Source organism: Phasianus colchicus, chromosome 20 (genome assembly GCF_987193195.1).
Source record: "Phasianus colchicus chromosome 20, bPhaCol1.hap1.1, whole genome shotgun sequence".
Taxonomy (NCBI): domain Eukaryota; kingdom Metazoa; phylum Chordata; class Aves; order Galliformes; family Phasianidae; genus Phasianus; species Phasianus colchicus.
Window position 1 is genome coordinate 4,334,755 of NC_143455.1, and position 23,245 is coordinate 4,357,999.

Consider the following 23,245-nt stretch of genomic DNA (forward strand, 5'->3'; position numbering starts at 1 on the left):
GTAATTCTTCCAGAACTTTTATCTGAAGCAACAAAGCCTGTTCTCCTCACACTGCTTCTGTAATCCTTTCCAAGATTACAGCAGGGAAAGCTATTTGTGTAATTTACGGGCAGTATTCTAATATCCGCTCGGCTATTTCTACTTAAAGGTGCTGCTGCTTTTTATCTCTTCCCTCCCCACTTGGTCAGCTAACTCTGTATGTGGTGAGTAGCTTTCTCCCTCGTTAAGGTGCGAGCCATCACTGGAATGGCCTTTTTGCCAAGTTACCTAATGAAGTTAAGGTAATTTCTGGAAGCTATCATGGGAGAATGAAAATAACAAGTGATGCATCCTCCTTTGTTTCTTTACAAGCGATGAAGTTTGTAAAGGAATCTCCAGGCAACCCCTGTGCGTTTGATGATGGTAAGAGCAAAGATCAAAAGAAGTAATCAGGTTCTCTCGAAGATGCCTTTCACTTTTCTGCAGTTCAGCAGCATCAGACCAACATCCATCTCCTCCAAAGAAACCTGTCGTGTCCTGCAGGAGTTGGGAGCTGCAGTGAAACTTCTGCGCTTCTTTTGTGCTGGCAAGCAGAGGATTTGTGGAACTGATCCGTAACATATGTTTGCAGAGTCTTAAAAGAAATGAAAGCAGGTAATTGATAGAGCAGTCAACATGAGATGCAACCCACAAGAAGCTTTGTGAAAGCTGAAGAGTTGCGCTCTGTTGTTTTCTGGGAGGTGAGAATTTGAGAGCTGTTAGATGTGTTTTCCTAGCGGGGTCTGATGCTGGATTTTACATTAAAATTTTTTCTTTTTTCCTTTTTTCTCCTCTGAAGTGAGAAGTCTTATTTCATGTTTCAGCATTTCGTTAGCTGCAGTTTGTGTATTCCTTCCTGTGGCATGGTGTGTGCATGTGCAGCTGGGAGCTGCCAGGTGCTGTCACGTGGCAGGGTAACTCTTCTTGTTGGCATGTTGGTGTTAGCTTTGCCTTTGGGTGACTTTGAGGAAGCAGGAGAAAAGAACCAACCATTACTGTGCAGATCCGTGTCTGATGGATCCACTTCCATCCTGCCCTGATGCGACGTCCAGTGCTTTAACCATGGGTTGCTTCAGAATTCCTTCTAACAGTGATCATGTAAGGCAGTCTAATGAAATTTGGAGAGGTTTTAGGGAAAGGTACCATCCTGTCTAAAAGCAGTCAGTGTAGTTGGGAAACACAGATAAGCTTTGGTATACAGCTGTCTCATCAGATCAGGCAAAGCAATAGGGACCTTCAAACTAAGCATGAGTTTGAGCTCAGTTCAGCTTTTGGACTTGGTGGTCACTGCAGGTAAGGCGTGTGTGTGTGCAATAGTTTTGGAGCATGTGAATAAAGGATCGTTTCAAGTTTGAAATTAGGTTCAGCTTGGTTTCCGGGAGGCTTGGCAAAGAGCTTGGTTTTTAATGAAAAGTGCACATGTGAAAACTGCCTCTATGGAAATGATTAGCTGAACTTTATGGGCCCGTATTCTATAATTCTGTTAGCAGAATATCTCTGTTGGCAAAACTGTCTTTGCTTCTCGTTGGCAAGTTACTGGATTAAAAACAAACATTTTTCAAAAATTGGTTTTCTTTTTCTGGATCCTTTGTTAAAGGATCAGATAAAGGGCCTGCAGGAAAGCTGGGGAGGGAGTCTTGGCTGCGGTATATGGTGATAGAACAGGGGGTGATGGGTTTAAACAAAAAGGGGAGGTGTAGGTGAGATGTGAGGAAGAAGTTTACTCTGAGGATGTAAACTCCAGATTTGGCTGTTTCTTCTTTCTTCGTTCTTACTTCTGTGAAAGACAACTGTGTATAACAAATACGTGATGCTTATTTACAAATAGTGTTGGTTTTGCATCACTTGACGAGGTGCTGGTTGTAATTTGCAGAGCAGTTCCCTATACGGCTCATTCACAAGTTAATCACACTGCAGTTATGTAAAAGTTCTCCTATTCGTGGGGTGAAATTTTATGTTGTGGTGTTAGTTAAAAATACAGAAACCACCATTTCTTTTTAATTAAACCTTTTGCTAGTAATGTCAGTTAGTTAACATTGTAAAAGGATGCACAGGTACCCGAGGAGGCTGCAGGAAAGGTGGCTGTGCTTATTTCTTGTTTTCTTCCTCAAGGCATTGCTCAGCATTCAGTAGTGCTTCGCTCCATGTTGTCAAAGTGTCAGGTACGTGTTTAGACCAAAGGAAGCTTAAAAACGTGGTGCAAGGAGGAAAACACGCAGTTAACGCGGAGGTGGGATTCAGCCAGTAGGTGCTGCCTGGGATTTAGTCCCAAGTGATTAATAGCTTCTGAAATACAGTGATGGGAAGGTCTGTGGGAAGTGAGTCACGGCTAGCAGAGGTTTTTGTCTCCCATGTAAATTTTCCTAAAATCCATATAATGCTTTCAGTGTCAATGGAAAAGTAGCGGGCTTAGCGTAGCATAAATACAGGCATTATGAATGAAAAATGATGGCTGAAACTCATCAGCAAACTAATCTTTGGAATGAATTTTTCTGTGTTGTGTATGTTCTCTGACATCGGGCAGCAGAGCATGAAAAATAAATCTGCTGTTTCAAATCTATTTGACAGTGATTTGAATTTTTCACCGGGAGAAGGAGAAATAGAAATCTGTAAAAGGGATAAATAACTGAAACACCTTTGTATTTTGCTGCCCTCCTTTTCAAAGAGCATGGCTGTGCAAAAACATCATGAATCAAAAGGCCAGCCCATTTGCTTTGGAATCAGTAGGTCTGTACCCTATCTGTAGTTTCGTTGTAGAAGGCTGTGATTTAGTGGTAGTCAGATAAATAAACTGTCCAAGTGTCTGTTGGGAAAGAACATCGAGAGACAAAGAGTCTGGCAGGTTTCTGTAATGTGCAGATGGCAGCTTCCTGACAAAGCATGTCGAGAGACCGAGCTGCAGGATAAGCAAAGGGCAGAAAGCAACTACTGAGGTCAGGCTGAGCAGGGAATGGGAATGTGGTCCTGGGGAAGGAGCAGTGAGAAAGCAGTGTCATGTGTAAAGTGATGGAAAGGTGAATTCGTGCAGCGCAGGAAACAATACGGCAAGAAACAAACAAAGCAAAGCAGTTTGTAGCTACTGGGGGGAAAAATGGACAAAAAGACAGCATTTTCTTAAATAATGCAAGGAAGGCCAAGGGAACTGGCGTGATGTTCAACAGGGAGACCCATTAATAGATGGCATCAAGAATACTTTGTGTCTTCTCCCTCATCTGTAAGGTGATACGTGGCTGAAAACTAAGGCTGCAGTGAGTTAGAATACTTACATAAGTGTTTCAGATTTATGGAACTGATGAAATTGATCGCTGTGAATACAGTGAGGATGTGTTGGAGCAGTGTTGTCTCACTGGCTCTTTGAGTGTTTGAGGGCTACAGAACAGAAAAATGAAATAAACAATTTTTAAAAGCACAAAAGGAGGAATTACAAAATGTCGGTGCAGTCCTCTAGGACAGAACTAGAAAAAATAACCAAAACAGCTATTTCAATACATGCAGAACATCACAGAGAAACAAGAGCAGAGCTGGCATGGGTTTATTGAGAGCAAATCATGTCAGAGGAGAGCAGTTCCCTGTAAGAGCCGAGCAACAGGCATTGCAAAACAGGAGAGAATAATGTCATAAAGTCTGTGTCTGGCTTTTGACAGTGCCTCAGAAGGCTTTGGCATGATGGATGTGTGCTGTTGTAAATAAGTGGGAAGTATAAGATTAAATTACTGTAAGATCGGTGATGGCTGCTCAGAAGGGCGCAGACACAGAGTAGCTATCAGCCCTTAACTGACAAAATTAAGTTTTGAGATAGAAAATTTGTCCTCTCTGGTATTTGCATCAGTCATTTGGCTATGAACAACAGCCTTCATTAAGTTTTTGAATGATGCCAAACTGGAGAAGAATGTGAGACAACCGGAAGACAAAACAGCGGTGACAAAATTGTGCAATCAAATAAGAAGCAAAGAAAAGGGGAAGGTTCTTTATTTTCACCGGAACAACTGGGTACAGAAATATGATTACGTGAGAAATGTGCTGCAGAAATAGATCTGGAGTTGGTCACAGGAGGTGAACCTGACGAAGGGTGTCACAGACTGAAGGGAAGACGCAGCGTGCTGAGGTCTGGCTTCCAGAAGGCACGTGTGCTCATCCCTGAGGAGTGGGACATCGAGTCCAGGCCGGGATGCTGTGCAGTCGGAGGTGAACCCACTGGAGAAAGAGCAGAGGAACGCACCAGGAGTGAGAAGAGCTCGAGAACAAGATTTGCAAGCAGTGAGGCAACTGGGACGGCTAAATCTAGAAAAAGCAGTGGAGTTAAGAATGCAGGAATACCTAACTGACTGCAGCAAGGACAAAAATGGTATGTTCTGTACGGCTGTGGTGCATCAGGTGAGAAATAACAGGCTTAGATTTTTGCGAGGAAGATTAGGGGTACGCATTAGGAAAGACTTGCCAGTGCAAAAACTGTCTCAAAAAGTGAGATGGAATAGCTGGGGATCTGCAGTCTGATGTTAATGGCCTTCATTGGCAGGTTGAAGAGACATCATTTGGTGTCTGTGGGAGTCGTTGCTTAGCTCAGCTGGGAGGTCACCTCTCTCATCTTCAGTTTTTGCCTTTGGGTGCCCATAATGAGTCTTGGGGCTGCAGGTGCCCTGTGCATGTGGTGGGAGTTGGGGCGCACTGGGGTGTCCTTGGGTTCTGCATGGCCTTACTGCTCCCTGCCCCGTGAATTGGTGCCACTGATAAGCACTGCCTCCATCACTTGAAGGAGACTTTAGGAAAAGATTCACTATATTTTTGAGGAAAATTACAAGGACTACGAGAATGTGCCTTACGTTCTCTTCAGGTTTAATATATTTTAACTAAGGAAAATTTCTACCAGGTGTAGCTGCTGCTATTAAGAGAATGTAACCATTCACCACAATATATCCCCCTTTAAGGTGGCTGCAAGATCGACTCTCAGGCTCCTCTTCCCATTCCGTTTGAGAGCGTTTTCTGAGTGAAGCAAAGAGGAGATTTCATTTGTGTTCATCGGTTGTTTTTAAAATGAAGTCGAACCCATCCAACATTCAGACAGCGCTGCACAGAAGCAGGGAGCAAATGCCTTCATGGGGAGCCTGGCTATTTTCAGGAGTGCTTCAGCAGAGCAGCTCTGGAGCCAGGAATAGCAGCAGCGATTGTGCTGTGGTAGTGAAGTGGCAGCAATTCAGAGCACAGAGCCAAAGCCTTAAAGAGCCATCGGTTGTGTGCGACCCAGCGCGAGCCGAAAGGCCTTCCGACAAACACCTGACAGGAATGGCAGCGGCAGATTTACAGTGTGCTGCGCAATTAGTATGGATTTGGGACAGAGCGGAGGAAGAGAAGGGAAAAACGGGGAGGGGGAATAATGGTGAAGTGCATTGGAACGCTGTGTGTAAATGAGCCGTGTGGATTTTTTGTGTAGAAGACCTCCACGCTGCTCTTCTGTAACGTGTGATGTTATGTCGGCTGCGCCCTCCCCTTTATGTGCTGCGTTCATATGGGCAAAGACGAGCAGGGCGGCTGCTGCCGTTCCCCTCCCGCAGCCGAGCTGCATTGTCTGGGCAGCGTACAAACAGCCGGGGCTGTGATTAATATGCTCTGCTGTTTGCTGCCTGCATCGCTGCGAGATAGAGGCAGGGAAGTAATTAAGAGCCTGGCGGCGGGCCAATACACATATGGGACTTGTTGTGAGCGGGAGGAGGAATGGAGGAGGAGGAGGAGGAGGAGGAGGAAGGCGGGAGGCAGCCTTGGCGCTGCACGCCCGCGCTTTTGGCTGACTTTCAAAAAAAAAAAAAAAAAAAAAAAAACAACCAGAAGAAAAGCGGCCGGAGCGCTAATTGTAGCCGGGTCCTGAAGTGAAAATGTTTTGTGACAGTTGCAAGAATTTAAAGAGGAAGGAAGATCGGTTTAGTGTCAGCTGCAATTAGATAATCAAAGCTCAGAAGCACCGTTGGGCTGGGGCCGGGCCCAACCTGCAGGCAGGCCCAGCGCGGCACGGCGCGACTCCTGGCAGCGCTACAGGATGAGGCTCAGGCTGCACGCAGCCGACATATTGCAGCGCAGGACGTAGATGCAGGAGCAGCTCTGCACACAATGTAGCGACTCCTAGGATGGTTGGGCGGCTCCTTGCTTCAGGTATTTCGTTACCCGTCAACCCTTCTTAGAGCCAAATTGGGAGAGGAAAACAAAACAAAACAAAACAAAAAAAAAACCCGGAACCTTAACCCTGAGAAAACAGCATCTGCTGCTGTTAAATCAATTTATTACATAACGTTTCAGGGAGAGAGAGAGAGAGAGCAGCAGCGCGGCGTGCTCAGCTCTTGGCTGCGTTTCAGGTTTGATAAAATGGCGTCTCCGCAGCGAGCCGTGCGCCGGGCAGAGCTCCGAGCTGTGTGCTGTGCCATCCTGCACAGCCGTGCCGACGAGCACAGCGCCGTTTGTTTCGTGCTCGTTGTCGTGGATGTGTTTGAAAGGTTCTGGCATCAGAGGAAAGGAGCGACATGTTCGTGTCGTGGTGGAACGTGCTCACGGGCTTTCCCAACTTGCGTGCTTAACTGGGCTTCGTTTTAAAGTAAAGCGGTTGTGTTTGGTGCTTCCATCTTTTGTCTGCCTTAACACATGATGTATGTGTCTCAGGAGTTCAGCTTCTAGCATGCACGGGACAGCAAGGCGCTTCAGGTAGAGGGCAGCTGGCAGATCTGTCCTCAGCCCTGGGCAGGGGATGGCAGGGCTGGACGTGGCAGGTTACCCAGAGCCTGTGAACCCAGGGCTGTTGTGCTGGCTAACATGCATTGGAAAATACAGCCAGGAGTAAGAAGAGGGGAATCTGTTTTGTTTGTTCCGCTTTAAATCAAATCTATACTTATTAATAAGATTCTCATTAAAAATTTATCCGAGGCGGTGCCGTTTTGCACCTCCTTACTTCATTTCGTAAATCAGCCGAATGTTAAATTATAGTTGAGGGTGTGTAATTGTGCTGCGTGTGGTTCAAAGTAATTACTGCGATGGAAGTTATAAAGTAGAGCTAAAAACAACAACAAAACAACAGTGAGGAATATGATTGCAAACAGTGTTTTCAGATAAAAGCGTTTGTTTGCCTTTCTGCAGGCCGTGCACTTTGCTTTTAGAGAAATGCACGCAACAGCTCCTCACCTTTTGCTCTGCTTGTACTTTACATCTGCAGCCTATGCAAGCATTTACCTGATTTTGCAGTTACTTGTTTATGTTAACATAAGCAGAAACATTTTCTGAACTGCAGCGTGTGAATCCAGCCGGCTGCAGTGCTTAATAGCAGGGATCTCTTCCTGCCCCATTACATTGCAAAAACAAAACCCAGTCACCTACTGCTTACTGGTCAAAGCTGTGCAATTTTCTGGTAGCCAGCATGCCAGCAGTTTGACTCAATTTGTTGTGAGTTTTGGTGGTTTTTTGCGTATTTTGTTGTTGTTTCGGTTTTTAATTAACAAGAAGTGCTGTTAATCTCAGCTATGTTAATTTTCTTTCCTGATTACTGGAGGTTTTGTTAGCCAAGAGAAGTGTATTTCACAAAAGACACGTAATGAAGATTTCCAGGCGCAAAGTATTGGTGGTACCAGCAGTTGGACCTGGCGGTGCAGCAGCAGAGCTGATATGAGATGTTGCTTCTCATCTCCTACTGCTCTGCTCGGAATGGCAGCTCCCAGGAAAGATGGTCTCATGCTCCTGGCAGGCTGGGTGCTGTGCCTCAGAGCTTTGCAGGAGTAAAGAGGAACTGCTTTTTAAGTACTGACATTTTATTGGTTTTCCCATTCCAGCCTTAACAGCTTATAAAATAAAGCCGTGGCAGTTTTTTGTGGAGACGTGGTTTCCTAGAGAGTCAGAGGAGATTTTTGTGTTCAAAGGAAACCCCGAACAAACAACGAAAAAATTACCCCAAGATTTAATCGTATAAAAATATTTTCCTTTCATTATTTCTCCTGTTGGTGTAAAATCCTTGTGGGCTGAGTGTAACTTTGCTGCTCTCCGCTTATTTCCTTTTAGGATTGAACTGCTTTTAGGTTAGAGAAAATGGAAAAACGTCCTTTGGATGTTTGCTTCTGGAGGCATTGTATAAAAACACTTTTTTGGGGGCTTGTTCTGTGCTGGAAGTGCGTTATCTTTGTTTAGCAGCAAAGTACCAGCTCTCGCAACTTGCTGTTTATTTTGTGGGTTTTTAATCTGTCCCTTTCTTAGTGCTTTTACAGCAGCACTCGGTGTTAAAAGCAATTGCTGCAGTACCTTTCGGGACGCTGTGAAGCTGCTGTCTCTGGAAAATGTTGCCTGTCTGAGGCAGGAAGAAAGCTGTAACTTCCAAGCAGCTCCTGCAGCTCGTTTGTTAAGGCAGGTCGTCAGGTCCCTGCTAGCTGCCCTCGTGTTGTAACAGATGTGAAAGCAGAGGTTCAGGCCCCAGAAGCTAAAGGGAAGCAGGCAGAGCTTGTTGCTCTTAGCTTTTGGGAGCAGCTTCTGTCTGGAATCTGCAAGGAACCATCCCTGAGTACATTTTTCTTTCGTTGTTTTGTTGTTGTTTTTAATTTGATAACCCTGCTGCAGCACGTGTCACATTGAGAAGGGCTGGATTTGGATTTGACCACTTTGTTTTTTGAGCACGTTCCTTGTGAGAGCTGCCAGCCTGAATCCCTGCCGAATCCAGAGCAGGGAGTGAGCAGCACAGGTTAGTTAGAGCTGCTGTTAGTAGGAGCACTGTATGTTGTGTACTGGAATTAGCACAATCCTTATCAAAGGAACCTCTTTCAGATTAGTCAGTGGTTGTTGTTGTTGAGGCCATCATCTGAATCTTGGCAAATGTGCTTTTGGAAGGGAGCAAATAGTGATTTGCAAGCCCTCTGAAAGTGGAATGTTTCTGAGCTGCATGCATGCTGCTTCCTGGAGGCAGACGTGTGATGCTGCCCCAGCAGTGCTCAGCCAGCTGCAGGACCTGACCTGAATGGTCAGCTCTTGCTCTGTATAATTCTTCCCCTTCCTGCTTTGGTTTTTCTGTTTCTTTGGCTGCTCTTCCAAATCCCACTGCCTCATGCAATGAACCATTTTGCTCCCTACCGAGGAATCTTTGGAAGTTGTTTTCTTGTTCTTTCTGCCATCCGTGTGCACAGTGAGCCCTGTGCAGGGTGCTGTGCCCTTTCCCTCAGCCTGCCCTGCCCAGCACCGCTCTGCTCCTGTGCTCCAGGATGGAGCTTCAGGTTCAGCTTTTGTGAGACCTTTTTATTGAAACTGTATTTCTAGCCGCTTTTAAATCTTCCTGACATGTCAGAAACATACTGCTGAAGCTCACCACCCACTGTGCTGAAAAAAAATCACACACAACTCCTCTTATCTGATTCCTTGGTTACCTCAACTTCTTATCTGCTGGCCTTGGCTGCTGCAGCTTTTTTCCTTTGTTTGTTTCTGCTCTGCTCCGAATGCTGCTTGGCTCATATTTCTGACCCCGTCAACCCAGTTTGGGTCATTTTGCAGGCTTCCTTTCACTTTCCCTGCCTTATCTGGGATTCTGGGCTCTGTTTAACACCTTCGTAGATTATCAGGTAAATTTTCTGCCTTCTTCCTCAGCTCTGTAAGCGGTCGGTTTCGTGCAGGTATAACGTGATGCTTTCCTTCTTGCTGGCCGTTGCATGCAGGGGCAATAATCCGGCTGCTAACCAGCTGCTTCATATTCTCTTTTCAGTTTGTCCTGTAAATGCGTATTGTTTGGGTCTTTCTGTGAACAGCAGGCATGTCCTGGCATTGTGAGCAGGCAGGCAGTGAGCTGAAACCGTGTTCCCATCCATTCTTTAAAGTATCTTCAGTTGATTTTGAGATGAGATGCTGTCCTGGGTTAGTGTGTTCGTTCTGGATCCCGATAACCTGCGTGAGGCAGCTTAATAATCACAGCTCTCGTTTGCAAAGCCACAGGTGAAATGTGTGAATAATGAGACTTTGTTCAGGAGAGCTTTTTCTATTCTTGGAATAATTTTTTTCACAGTGTTGGAGTACCTTTAATTGGAAGCAGTTGGAGGAGCTAATCACACCAAAATATTTGTGATTCAAATCAATGTATATTAGTCATCCACTGTTAAACAGCTTATTTGGGAGGTTTGTTGTATACATCCTACCCTCAGAACAGTCTTGCACTTCTTACTCAAATCTGATGTAGATTAATTGGTTGTAAAAATCAAAGTCACGTTAGTGCAGATTTACGGCAAGTAAAAATAATTGGCATCCAAAATGTGTAAGGTGTAGCTGCAGTTTGCTCCTTTCTTTAGATCAGCAGTTGGAAGAAGTGCTGTGCAGGTGGCCTCCACCATGTATCCCCAGGATGGGACTGAATTACTTGCCATGAGGTTCCCATTAAAACAAACTAAAAGGAGAAATCTCTACCAGAGGTCTTTTATAGAGAGCGATTGGGATGGAAAGTAAAAGCAAAAACGACTAAGCTGGAGTCCGTAGCGTGAAAGTGGTTGTCTTTCAGTATCATTTTGCATCCTAGCAAGCAATTAGAGGCTCAAGAGCTTCTTTAGAAATTGTTTGATTAGCACCTTTGTTTCAGGATAGGTGTGTGGTATATATTGTATGAACTTTGTGCCCTAAAGACCACCTGAATATCTGTGCAATACAGCATTAGTTTCATTGGGTGGGGGGTGGACTTTGGACGTACTTTGGATGATATGTGCAGCTAAAAAGCACATTTAAATCCCTTGTAAATCCTTTAAGAGCTGATTTTCTTGCCCAAACTGTTATTATGAAATGCCTGTGTGTTCTCTGCTATAATTTAAAAGTTACAGTAGCATTGTTTGAATGCGTAATTGACGCTGCATAGTGAAGGTGGCTGTCAGTGTTTGTTCCTTTATTTACAGGAAGGGCTGAGGATGTAAACGAAGTGTGAATGGAGTGTGTGGATGGTGTTGTGGCTGCAGTGTGTGTAATGGCAGGAGGACGTTTTACATTTTTCTACTGCGTGCTCTTTGAGAACTGAGTCAAGTAATAAATTTCACAGATCATCTTCTGCGTTTTTCACAAATTTGCTTCTTAGATTTCTTCATGGAGGTCATTGTATTTGCTCTCTCTATTTCTGGTGTGTATTATTATTTTATTTATATACCACTGCATGTAAAATGTTGTTGTGTCTCTCTTCTAGAATGGAATGATTCCATTTTAATTGAGAATTTTGCCAGATTAAAAAAAAAAACCAAAACAAATAGCAACAACACAAAAAATCGAAATATGAACTTGGTATTTTGTTGTACTGCAGAAAATTGCTGTATCATGTTAGAAAACATGCTTGAAATTTTAGGGCAGTTTCCATCTGAGTGCAGAGCACAGCATTATAACTAGTGATGTAGAGCAGTACTTAACTGTGTTTTTGTGGCGCTTGAACCGTGCACTCATTTTGAACCTTTTTGGATCCTTTCAGATCTCAGTCACAGTGGATTGGGAGACCATTATGAAAATTCCCACTGGGGACAGCAGCCCACTTTCAGGAGTGAAGGCAACTGCAGCTGGGATAAAGTGATAATAGACAGGACTGACAAGGAAGCGTGGCCTTCCATCACAGGAGCTGAGACTGAATCTGCCTCAGAATGTACTACAGACACTGACTCTGCCTCCAACTGTGGCTCAGAGAACAGTAGCATGGCTACAGGGAGTGCCCAAGGCAACTTCACTGGACATACAAAGAAAACTAATGGCAATAATGGCGCCAACGGAGCACTCGTCCAAAGCACTTCTAACCAGAGTGCCCTTGGAGCTGGTGGAGCCAATGGTAACGGCAGCTCGGCCAGAGTGTGGGGCATGGCTGCAGGCTCTGGCTCTGGCCTAGCTCACTGCTCTGCCAGCGGTGGGGATGGCAAGATGGACAACATGATTGGAGATGGTAGAAGTCAAAACTGCTGGGGTGCTTCCAACTCAAATGCTGGCATTAATCTTAACCTTAACCCTAATGCCAATCCAGCTGCCTGGCCTGTACTTGGACATGAGGGAACTGTGGGAGCAGGCAACCCTTCCAGTATTTGCAGTCCGGTCAGTGCCATAGGTCAGAACATGGGCAACCAGAATGGGAACCCGACAGGCACCTTAGGTGCTTGGGGAAACTTGCTGCCGCAAGAGAGCACAGAACCACAAACGTCCACTTCTCAGAATGTGTCTTTCAGCGTACAACCTCAGAACCTTAACACTGATGGACCAAATAACACTAACCCCATGAACTCTTCACCAAACCCTATCAATGCAATGCAGACAAATGGACTGCCGAACTGGGGGATGGCTGTTGGTATGGGGGCCATCATCCCGCCCCACCTGCAAGGCCTTCCTGGTGCTAATGGAACATCAGTTTCTCAAGTCAGTGGGGGCAGTGGTGAAGGAATGGGCAGTTCAGTTTGGGGGATGTCCCCGGGTAATCCTGCCACAGGAAACAGCAATTCTGGGTTCAGTCAGGGGAATGGAGACACTGTGAACTCAGCATTAAGTGCTAAACAAAATGGATCCAGCAGTGCTGTGCAAAAGGAAGGAAACGGAGCGAGCGCTTGGGATTCAGGGCCTCCGTCTGGTCCTGGGGTACTGGCGTGGGGCAGGGGCGCTGGCAACAGCGGTGTTGGTGGTGTGCATTCTGGAGCTTGGGGCCACCCCAACCGTAACGCCAGTAACGGTGTCAATGGTGAATGGGTCAAGCCCCCAAACCAGCATTCCAATAGCGACATCAACGGGAAAGGATCAACGGGGTGGGATAGCTCCAGTGTTACCAGTCCGAATCCTGCCATGCAGCAGGGCAGCGAACAAATAAACTCTTGGGCCAAAGCTGCAGCGTCCGGCACCACAGCTAGCGAAGGAAGCAACGACAGCGGTGGAAGTCAAAATGAAGGCAGTACTGGGAGGGAGGGGGCTGCAGAGGGCAGGAGGAGAGACAAAGGGATGATAGACCAAGGGCAAGTTCAGTTGCCAAGAAATGACCTTGACCCCAGGGTCCTGTCCAATACAGGGTGGGGACAGACCCCTGTAAAGCAAAACACTGCCTGGGAATTTGAAGAGTCCCCGAGGTCTGAACGAAAGAATGACAATGGAACGGAGGCCTGGGGTTGTGCAGCTACTCAATCTTCAAACTCAGGGGGGAAGAACGATGGGTCCATCATGAACAGTACAAATACCTCTTCAGTATCTGGGTGGGTCAACTCTCCACCTGCGGCTGTTCCAACAAACACAGGTTGGGGAGACAATAACAACAAAGCACCAAATGGCCCAGGGGGGTGGGGAGAGTCAGCAAGCTCTACTACTGTTAATAATGCTGCTGCTGCCAAAAGCGGCCACACTTGGAGTGGGACCGCAAATCAGGAGGACAAATCACCTACCTGGGGTGAACCTCAGAAACCCAAATCTCAAAACTGGGGAGACGGACAGAAATCGAATCCAAGCTGGACTTCGGGAGGTGGAGATTGGACAGATTCATCGTCTGTTCCTGGACACTTGGGTGATGGGAAGAAGAATGGATCTGGGTGGGATTCTGACAACAGGTCAGGGTCTGGATGGAATGATTCCACGAGGTCTGGGACCAGTGGGTGGGGAAATGGCACAAACAGCAAGGCTAATACAGGTACAAGTTGGGGGGAATCTTTAAAGCCAGGCCCCCAACAAAATTGGGCTAATAAACCCCAGGACAACAGTGTGAGTAACTGGGGCGGAGCTGCTTCTGTAAAACAGACGGGGTCGGGGTGGGTTGGTGGGCCAGTGCCAGCCAAACAAAAAGAGAACTGTGAGGCAACTGGCTGGGAAGAGCCATCTCCACCGTCCATTCGCCGCAAGATGGAGATCGATGACGGTACCTCAGCTTGGGGCGACCCAAATTACAACAACAACAAGACTGTAAACATGTGGGATAGAAATAATCCTATCATTCAGAGCAGTACCACAACCAATACCACCACCACTAGCACCATTATCAACACAAACATGGTTGAACCTCAGCCATCGCACCAGTCAAGTGCCCAGCCGAACCGGTCCCCGCTGCTTGGTCCAGGTATGACAGTACTTCTTTAAGCTCTGTACCAGTATTAGTGAGTGCTGTATGGCCTGCTCACTGTGTAACTGAGTGTAAAGATGGAAATGCTCCGTTTATGTCATAGCTTAAATGTTTGTATTTACTCTTGAAACAGCGGTGTTAACTGCTCGCCTTGAGTACAGAACGCATAGAACCTGGCAGACACCTTTCCAAAGTCCAAACTCCTTATTTCCAGTTCTTTCCAGACACAGCCACGGTATTTTCTGTTTCTGCCAATTTCTGCTGCCTGCCGTCACCTTTTTGGCAGTGCTGCTCCGATGGATCTAAGAATAGTTGCAGTGTGCTTGCAGATGCACCGTGCGTCTGGGTGAACCTGTTGGCTTTACCTTTTTGCTGTAGAGATTTGGTTTTGTAAGTAGCACCAGAGAGAAGGCTGGCTGGCTGTGCAGTGAAAGTCAGAAAAGCTCTAGCCAATGTCAGGCTTGGCATGTTGGTCCAGATTTTCGTTGTAAGGTCTTTCACCATTTGTTAGCACCTTCTGCCCTTGGAGAGCTGGCTGCCTTTTTGCTAACCTCTCTTCTGTTATTTATCTGCTGTTACTGTTACTCAGTCTTTATTCTTGTTTAGACACTGAGCATCTGTTTCTTTTCTACAAACCCTATCTCTTGGCAGCAGATGTTTTTTTGGCTGTTGCATGAATCCAGACTGGTGCTGTTTCTTCTGTTTGCTGTCGTTTGTGAAGAAATGGTTCTCTTCCATCCTTCAGGTCTCAAGCATGGACTGTAGCTGGGCTTTTATGAGGTTCTTGTCAAGCTGGATTGGTTAAAGATGTTAATATTCAGGGTGGCTGAAAAAAGCCATTCCACTTCAGTTCTGTTCCAGATATGAGGTTTTAAGCATTGTTTGTCTGAGAAGAGCATGGGATTTTTTCTAATGAGAGAAAAGGTGCTGTTGTTGATGAGCAGCTAACAATGAAAATACGGGGGAGGTACAGAGAAAAAATTGTTTAGAGGAGAGGTATTTAAATAAATGTCACTGGAAGCCCTGTTCTGTGTCTCAACCACAGACATCTCAAATCCAATCTTGCAGTGCTCTTTAATATTTCTCATTTGATTTTGCGTCCAAGTCCTTGTTTTGTCTTGGCTGTGCTTAAATATTGGCTTTCTAACTGTGCTTTTCTCCAAGCGGGATTTCTTCTCCTCCTTTTATTGCCATCATTTTTTTTTTTTCTTTGATGTTGTGAAATAATTCAAAGTTAATGTAATGTCTGTATAAAAATAGTCTCATGTTCCTTACTCTGGTCAAATATTTTAACAGTTGAGGATGTCTGTTTCTGTCAAATAATGTGCTCCAGAAAAAGGAATCTTCTAAGAGGTTTGTACGTGGCCACGCTCCGTGCATCAGTTATCTTAAACTTATTTCATTCGTATTGAGACCTGCAGCCATGAAACCGAGGTCTGACATTTTGGGATTATAGCAAAGGTGTCCTTTCTTAGTGTGGGTTGGTTGGTTTGTTCTCCCCCCAGAAGCTGATTTTTGGATGATTCCATGTGTTTCTGAAGCTGTTGGTGTGCAGCAGTGCCTCTCCAGAGGTGGTAGCAAAGGAAGGGTTTCTTGGAAGCAGTGTGTTTGTGCAGTCAGAAATGCATATTAATTTGAAGCCACCCACTCAGGATGCCACATGACTCGGTTAAAATGACCGTATTTTGCATCTTGCAAAGGTTTGCATTAGAAATAAGATATTCTAAGATATTAAACCAGAACAACTTTCAGAATGTAATCAAGATGGAATGCAAGAAAAAAAGGATTAAAAAAAAAAAGGAGTAAGGGATGAGTGATTTTCCTTCCTCACAGACAGCTGCCATACCACGTAATGTTATTTTTTTTAACCCCAATTTCCTTTCCCATTGATAGGGAATATACCTTTCCAACCTCTGCAGCAGGGAAAACAAGTCCTGTAGCCAGGATGCTTCTGTGAACCAAAGACACATTTATCCAACAGTGGTTCTGTTCTGTGTACATTATTTCTGTGCAAAACTTGATTGTATAATTAAAGGCTGTGCCTTAGGGCATAGGTAAATGCTCATCTGAGATCTTCCAGCATTTAAACCAAGTATTAACATTGGAATTTGGTCATCTACGTGGATCCTGATGTGCTTTGCCAGTCTTGGTTATCATTTATTTCAGGGAATGGCTCAGGGAATAAGGACTCCTCGTTCTGTGCCTGTCTCAGTAGGGAAGCCTGCTGTGTAGCTGTAGGATGGCACAGTCACACATTGACAACCAAGAGGTAGCTCTTAATTTTGCTGTACAGAACTAGTTAATGGTTCATAAAGGAGTAGCAGCTCCTTTTGAAATAGGAGTTTATGCTGTGTTAGCTCAGAAATGCAGGCCAAGCTGCAGCCTTGTTATTCGAGTTGTCACCCATCCTCAGAAATTCTCAACATTCTTTGCAGAGCTTAAAAGCTGTTGATGGGAAGCAGATGTTGGTACGCACTTCATGCAGTGCATTGTGCTCTGAGCAGTTTCTTTTCGTGTTGTAAATAAATGCACACAAGAACCAGGATAGATCGTGTGATAAATGTACTCCTTTCTGGTTGTAGGAGCTCCCTCCCAAGCCAGCAGTGAGTTATTTAGAAAGACAAAGTGACAAAACAGGGATGAGTGAGAAAGAGATTTTTGGATCCCAAACAGCGAGAGATCTTTCCTGCAAATGCTAAGAAGGGCTGGATGCTCTCCTGTGTGAGGGGAGATATGGGGCAGGCAGACTGACAGGATTCCAGCCTCCATCTGAGCAAGGAAGCCAGCTGAAGGTAATGCAGGCTTTCCTATGGAGATTTCATGTTGAAAATTAGAGCCTAGAGAATGAGCAGTTCAACTTGGAAAAAATCTAAACGAAGATCTGAATTCTTCTGCTGCTTCTGCATCTCCTGCTGTTCTGTTGGCAGCAGCTCCAGTGCCACTTGCAGTCTGTGATTTCCATGGAGCAAAAGATGGGAGCGGTGCATTATCCTTTGAACTTCCATCAGAGTGGATTGGAAACCGGAGGAGCAGCTCTGAGCTGCTTTAGGGCACTCCTTTAGAACCTAAAATCCCGTTGTGGCTACTGAGCTCTCTGACAGTTCTGTTCTGGGGGATGGCCAGGTGTTATGAGAGACCTGTCCTCTGCTGTCATGCAGCCACGGCCTCGCTGAGAACCAAGTAAGAGCTTCCCCAGTGCAGAGCCATGCAAGAAGGCATTGAGCCCCACTGCATGAAGCTTGCAGGAGGTGGGAGCTGAGGTTAAAGGGTGCAGGAACCTTCCTGTGGGTGCATACATGAGTACACACTGCTGCGGCTTGTTTATTCGCTGAGTGAGCAGACTAATGATACCCTATCTTTTTTTTCTCCTGAATCTCTTCCATCTCCATCTGCATAAGGCTCTCGTGCTTCAGTTTGCCTGCACTGTAGTCATACACTCTGCTGTATATCACAGACCAAATGACTTCAAGGAGAACAGTTTCTATCCTCCAAATGGGTATAGGGCTATTTTGAGGGAAAACAACTGCATCCTGCCATAACTCAGTTAACATTTCACTTTCCCTTGAGGATTTCCTGTTGGCTGAGGCCCAATGTTAATTATGTTTTTATTTCTATAAAACGAAACTCTGCCAATGTGGCCATATTCATTACTCACTGTGATCTCTTTGTTTCTTGCAATTCTAACAGTTGAAAAACTGCAGTATTAATGCTTCACTTTCTTGCCAAGGAGCCCTTTAGCAGAGCTTATCCTATTGCAGAACAGCGTTCATGCAGAGCCATTTGTTTGTAGTTTTGTTTTTTATTTTAAAAGCATGGGGCTTTTTCTTAGGAAAGCCTTACATGTGTGTTGTTTTCAGAGGGGAAAATAGTAAGAATTTTTTGAAAGTGGAAGACTAGCTCAGATTCGAGACTGTTAGGAAGGTGTTTGGCTTCCCTAGGGCTGTGTAAGGGAGCTTAGAAGTAGCTCTGTGTGTTGCTTCAGCCCTCTGCAATAACATTTGGGATCTGCTGCACTGGGACTGCAGTGCAGGCTCTTTGAACTGATGTCTGTTTCAGATACGACTCACACTAGATGTAAAAATCCAGGAAAAACCTCGTTTACAAACGACTCTTCTGGAGGCTGCGAAGCAAGTATCTTCTTTCCACTTCAGGATTTAGCATCTGCTTGAATATGTAACCTTACCTTCCTTGTTAAGATTGTAAAGCAGAGCCATACAAAGGTAACACTGTGATGCTAGCAGAGAGCTCCTTACCTCAGAGGGGAAAATAGAGCTAGAATTGGCATGTCTTCGCAGCACTCAGCATCCTTCAGCTTGTATTTGTTTAGTTCCTGCACTGACCTTGATCTGGTGAGACAGTATGAAAACTTCTATTTGATATGTTTTGTTTGGTGTTGGGTACTTTCAAGCATCATCTTTCAATGAAGCCTATCTCCTTTGTTGTTTGTAATCCCATGTTACTTCTCAGTGCATTTAAAGAACTTAACTTGGACATTGCATGTCTGTGGTCTTCATTCGAAATTCAGTGTTAATTAAAGAGCAGCAGCAGGACCAGTTCTTTGGAATTTATAGTCTACAGCTTATTACACTTTGCCTTTCTCATACATGGGTTTTGGTTTAAGGCTGATTTCGTGAGCTGAGTTGTTTCCTTCTTAACTAGTCCTGTGTCCGTTTTGTGAGCCAGAAGCTACAGATAGGCAGGGCCTTCATTCACTGGAATAAAACACATGCACTTAAATAACATTCAGCTCCAAAACCACTTTTCTCAAGTGCTGATGTTCAACAAAACTACTGAACTCCCGCGTGCAACAAAAGAATGGTTAAAAACAACAACAACAACAACAGCACAAAACGTTGGGACAAAAAAACCTTGTTGTATTGCTGTGAGTTCCTCTGTAGGTTGCAGAAGCAGTTCCTGGCACACACAGCTCCAGCACTAAGCTTGGTGGCACATGGATTTAAGCGCATTACGTTCAGGCCAGACCGAGGCAGCTTCTTTATAGTAGCTTATGTGTATGTAGCAGCTTCTTTATAGTAGCTTTAATGAGTTAAAGTAATACTCTGCAGGAAAGCAGGGACTGCTACCTGCCAGTCCTCGTTCTAATTGCAGTCTTGTCTAGCTCTGCTGTAAAGAAAACAAAAACAAAAAACAACACACTCATTGATTACTGCACTGAGCCTCAGAGAAGGGGCAGGCAGTGAACACAGTCAGCCAGGAGCTGTAATAAGAGCTTTAAGGAGTGTTATCTACATAAGTAGTCTATGTTGAAAGTGTTAGCAAGCAAATAATGTCTTGCATACAAGGTGTGAGCAAAGAGAAGGACTTTCGAGACTAAACCAAGGAGATTTTAAAATCTATTTTATTATAGAATCATAGAATGGCCTGGCTTGAAAATGACCATGATGCTCATCCAGTTCCAACCCCTGCTACCTGCAGGGTCCCCAACCAGCAGCCCAGGCTGCCCAGAGCCACATCCAGCCTGGCCTTGGATGCCTGCAGGGATGGGGCATCCACAACCTCCTTGGGCAACCTGTTCCAGTGCCTCACCACCCTCTGTGTGAAAAACTTCCTCCTAATATCCAACCTGAACCTCCCCTGTCTCAGTTTAAAACCATTCCCCTTGTCCTATCACTATCCACCCTCACAAACAGCCATTCCCCCTCCCGTTTATACTCTCCCTTCAAGTATTAGGAGGCTACAATGAGTTCTCCCTGGAGCCTTCTCTTCTCCAAGCTAAACAATCCCAGTTCCTCAGCCTTTCTTCATAGCAGAGTTACTAATTATAGTTAGAGTAACTAGTTGCAGTTACTCTATTACTGTCCGACTTTGAAATGACTGACAAAAGAAACCTCTCATCACTCTTCCTCCTTGCCTCGCTCCAGCAGGCTGGGGAGAAATGCCTAACGTCCACACGAAGAGCGAAGCTTCTTGGGGAGAGCCATCATCCCCTTCTGCTGCAGTCGATAACGGCACGTCGGCATGGGGGAAACCTCCCAGCAGTGGGACGGGGTGGGGAGAGAGCCCTGCTGAGCCAGCGGGGACCTACGGCAGAACAGCCACTCCAGCTGCTGCCCCAGCACTGTGCAAACCAGGTAGGTGTGTGGGCATCACGGGGTGGGGATGAAAAGAAGGCAGAGGTGTTTGCTGCTGCCAGCGTGGCTTCTCGTTCTCCTGTATGTTTAATTCAGGATTTCTTAATTTCATTTTCAGAACTCCTCTAGGTCTCTCAACTTCTGTGATTCCAGATACCAGCTTCATTTAAAAGCATGAATTTAACTCATCCAGTAAATTTAAGTGTGTTCTTTAAGGGTATTTTTTGCATTCTTTAAGGACAGTACAGTGTAAATAACAGGCATAGGAAAAAAGGAAACTGCAGGACTGTGTGACCAATGCCTGAAAGAAACCTGCATTAGGGTGAGAAGAAACTGAGCTCAGTTGAGATAGGATCAACTTTGGTAGGAGGAGAAGCACATGAAAGTGACTGGTCATAATGTCACTCATCTGTCACACTAAAAGAGTGGATATCTGCTTCAGCTGTTACAGCTGTTCACAGGCTCAGGAGCACCATGAGCTGCTTTCTGGTTCTTGATTTCTAACAAAAGTTATTTGATAAAAATCTTAAGTCTCCAACTGCCCTGAAGGCTGCAGGTCTGGTTTTAAACTAATGTTGAGGCTGTGATAGTCTTTAAGTGTTATTGCTGCTAAATGCTGCAGTGAGAGATAGTTAAAAGTCCCAGAAAACCTGAAAAGAAGAAGGAGAGGTCTGAGAATGAGTAATCCCTGCTTTAAGCAGAATAAACAGTAAAACAGATTGAGCTGACACAGCCTTGTCACTTACTGCACAGTGTTCCTTGCAGCCTGCTTGCTCCTTTCAGACCTCATTCTTCTGTGATGTGAATGAATTTCTGGCCATTAGTAACCTTGCAGTTTGGTTTTGTTCAGTGGAAGAATGTGGTGGCTGAAATTGTGAGATTCATTGAAAGCAAAATTGTACACAACAAGAGTGTGGTCATACTTCTGGTTCCTTGTTCCTAGGAGACGGGAAGGGTCACAGATCTCTCTTAAAAGGAAGATTTGCCATTGCTGGACTTCGTCCTTCTATAGCTCTATTTAGAGCACTTCTCTTTTTTGTTAGCTTCAAAGGAGGAGTCCTTATCATTTAATGCCAATTAAGCTATTTGATGAACCTCTATATCTCTTGAAAATACTTAAACGTTAGCATGTAGGCTATGGTATGAAAGTCTATTTCTGTAAAATTTGCATCAAATTAGGTCTGATTTTTTTTTTCTCCCTCTTTCCCTCCAGCTTCAAAATCTATGCAAGAAGGCTGGGGCAGTGGTGGGGATGAAGTGAATCTCAGTACTAGTCAGTGGGAAGATGAAGAAGGAGATATGTGGAATAATACTGCTTCACAAGAAAGCAGCTCCTCCTGTAATTCCTGGGGGAATGCCCCAAAGAAAGGACTTCAAAAGGTGAGAAAAAATAAAGATAGTCTCTGGGAATGAGTAGAAGTACAGTGCAGCATTTCTGGAATCCATTGTAAGAGATTTTCTCTTGCATTACATCTGGCAGTAAATGTACCCCTGGCACCAGAACACAAACACAGCTCACTGCTTCCATGTTGGAGTACAGCTTACCTTATTTCCAGGGCAAGCCTGATGAAATGATGATGTATCAGTGGCCTTCAGCCACTTTGTGTGGTGCTAGAAAACAAACAGTAGTTTGTGATGGAGTAGTTCAGCAAAAAATATCTATTTTCTGATTGGAGAAACAAGTAGATAACTTTAAGGTTTGTATAGGTATGAGAATGAAGCAGTTTTGTACTGATGCCATGCTTAAGCAGGATCATACCCAGTAATGTAACAGACGGCTTCTGTTGCATGTACCTCTTTTCAGGACAAGGGAAACCTGGAAATTAAAGAAATTGGGAATGCATTTAATCAGTCCACTTATTACTCCGTTACCCAATGCAGGCTGTGATCAGCATAATGATTCAATCAAGCTTGTCAGATTTTTTTATTTCATTGTGGTTCTCTGCCAGAGATTACCATGAAATACTTAAATCAAAGGTGGCCTTAATTCAGTGGTCATCAAATCAAATAGGAAGTGGTACATGGAACACCTGTTGAACAGAGATGGGGTTTGATGATGATTGTAGAGTTTGGATAATTTGTAGGGGAAGGGAAAAAAAGTTGTAATGATTGTAGGGTTCTGAATACTTTTTAAATTAATGTACTGATATATCTTGCAATAGTATGTACTATTAACAAGAAAAACTGCTTGTGTACTTGATTTACATCTCACTAGTACGGGTATGCGAAGCCAACCGTTAATGGAATCTCCTGCTTGTTTACCAAGGGCATGAAGACATCTAGCAAGCAAGATGAGGCCTGGATCATGAACCGCCTGATAAAACAGCTCACAGATATGGGCTTCCCTGTGAGTAGTGCTCATAGCTCAGCAGCCTGGGGCTTAGCTGTTGTTAGAATCGTAGAATGGCCTGGGTTGAAAAAGACCACAATGCTCATCTGCTTTCAACAACCTGCTGTGTGCAGGGTCACCAGCCACCAGACCAGGCTGTCCAGCCACATCCATTGATATACCTCCAGGGGTGGGGAGCTTGAACTTACTGTTCTTCAGTGTTTCAGACTGTAACTACAGAAATATGACGTCTTCTTCAGACTGGGAAGCAGTTCTGTTACACAATTAGAAATTTACTTCAATTTCAGGATAAGCTAGCAGAGTGCTCTCTGAGATTGCTTGATGATGTTTATAGAACTTAGGAAACTGAGAGTTTTATGGTGTTACTTTGAAATTCGGTAACAATTCCTTATTAAATAGATGAAATGAGAATAAAGCTGTATTTTTAAGGAAGGGCACATAGTAGTAATGTTTAAGTTGACCATAGAAAACAGGAAGAAATTGGAATAGCAGAAGACTGTGACATGACCTTGTAGAAGTGGTACACACTTAACAAACTGAACTGCTCTGAGAATTATTAAAGCAGAAGAAAAATACATGCAGACATTTGTGTCACTGAGTAAATATTAAATCCAGAATTATGATGTGTTTTCTCAATTTCCTTTGAAATCTTCTAAGCACAATTAGTTCTTCTCTTAACGTGATCTGTATTTTTGACAGAGAGAACCAGCGGAAGAGGCCTTGAAGAGCAACAATATGAATCTCGATCAGGCCATGAGTAAG

The 23,245-nt window shown here is 44.6% G+C and overlaps 1 protein-coding gene across 12 annotated transcripts in view; it reads left to right on the plus strand.

Moving 5' to 3' along the window:
* Positions 1–23,245, plus strand: part of TNRC6C (trinucleotide repeat containing adaptor 6C) — an 86,702-nt gene that overhangs the window by 41,153 nt on the left and 22,304 nt on the right. For 6 of the 12 annotated variants that reach the window (XM_090122058.1, XM_090122059.1, XM_090122049.1 and 3 more), the window contains 5 exons: positions 11,447–14,038; positions 19,924–20,133; positions 21,347–21,513; positions 22,349–22,480; positions 23,183–23,240. In XM_090122058.1, the coding sequence (XP_089978184.1) occupies positions 11,447–14,038; positions 19,924–20,133; positions 21,347–21,513; positions 22,349–22,480; positions 23,183–23,240 (3,159 nt within the window). Of the gene's footprint in view, positions 1–789; positions 6,160–11,446; positions 14,039–19,923; positions 20,134–21,346; positions 21,514–22,348; positions 22,481–23,182; positions 23,241–23,245 lie in introns of those variants that run through there. The other 6 variants (XM_090122052.1, XM_090122055.1, XM_090122053.1 and 3 more) reach the window with 3 other exon arrangements.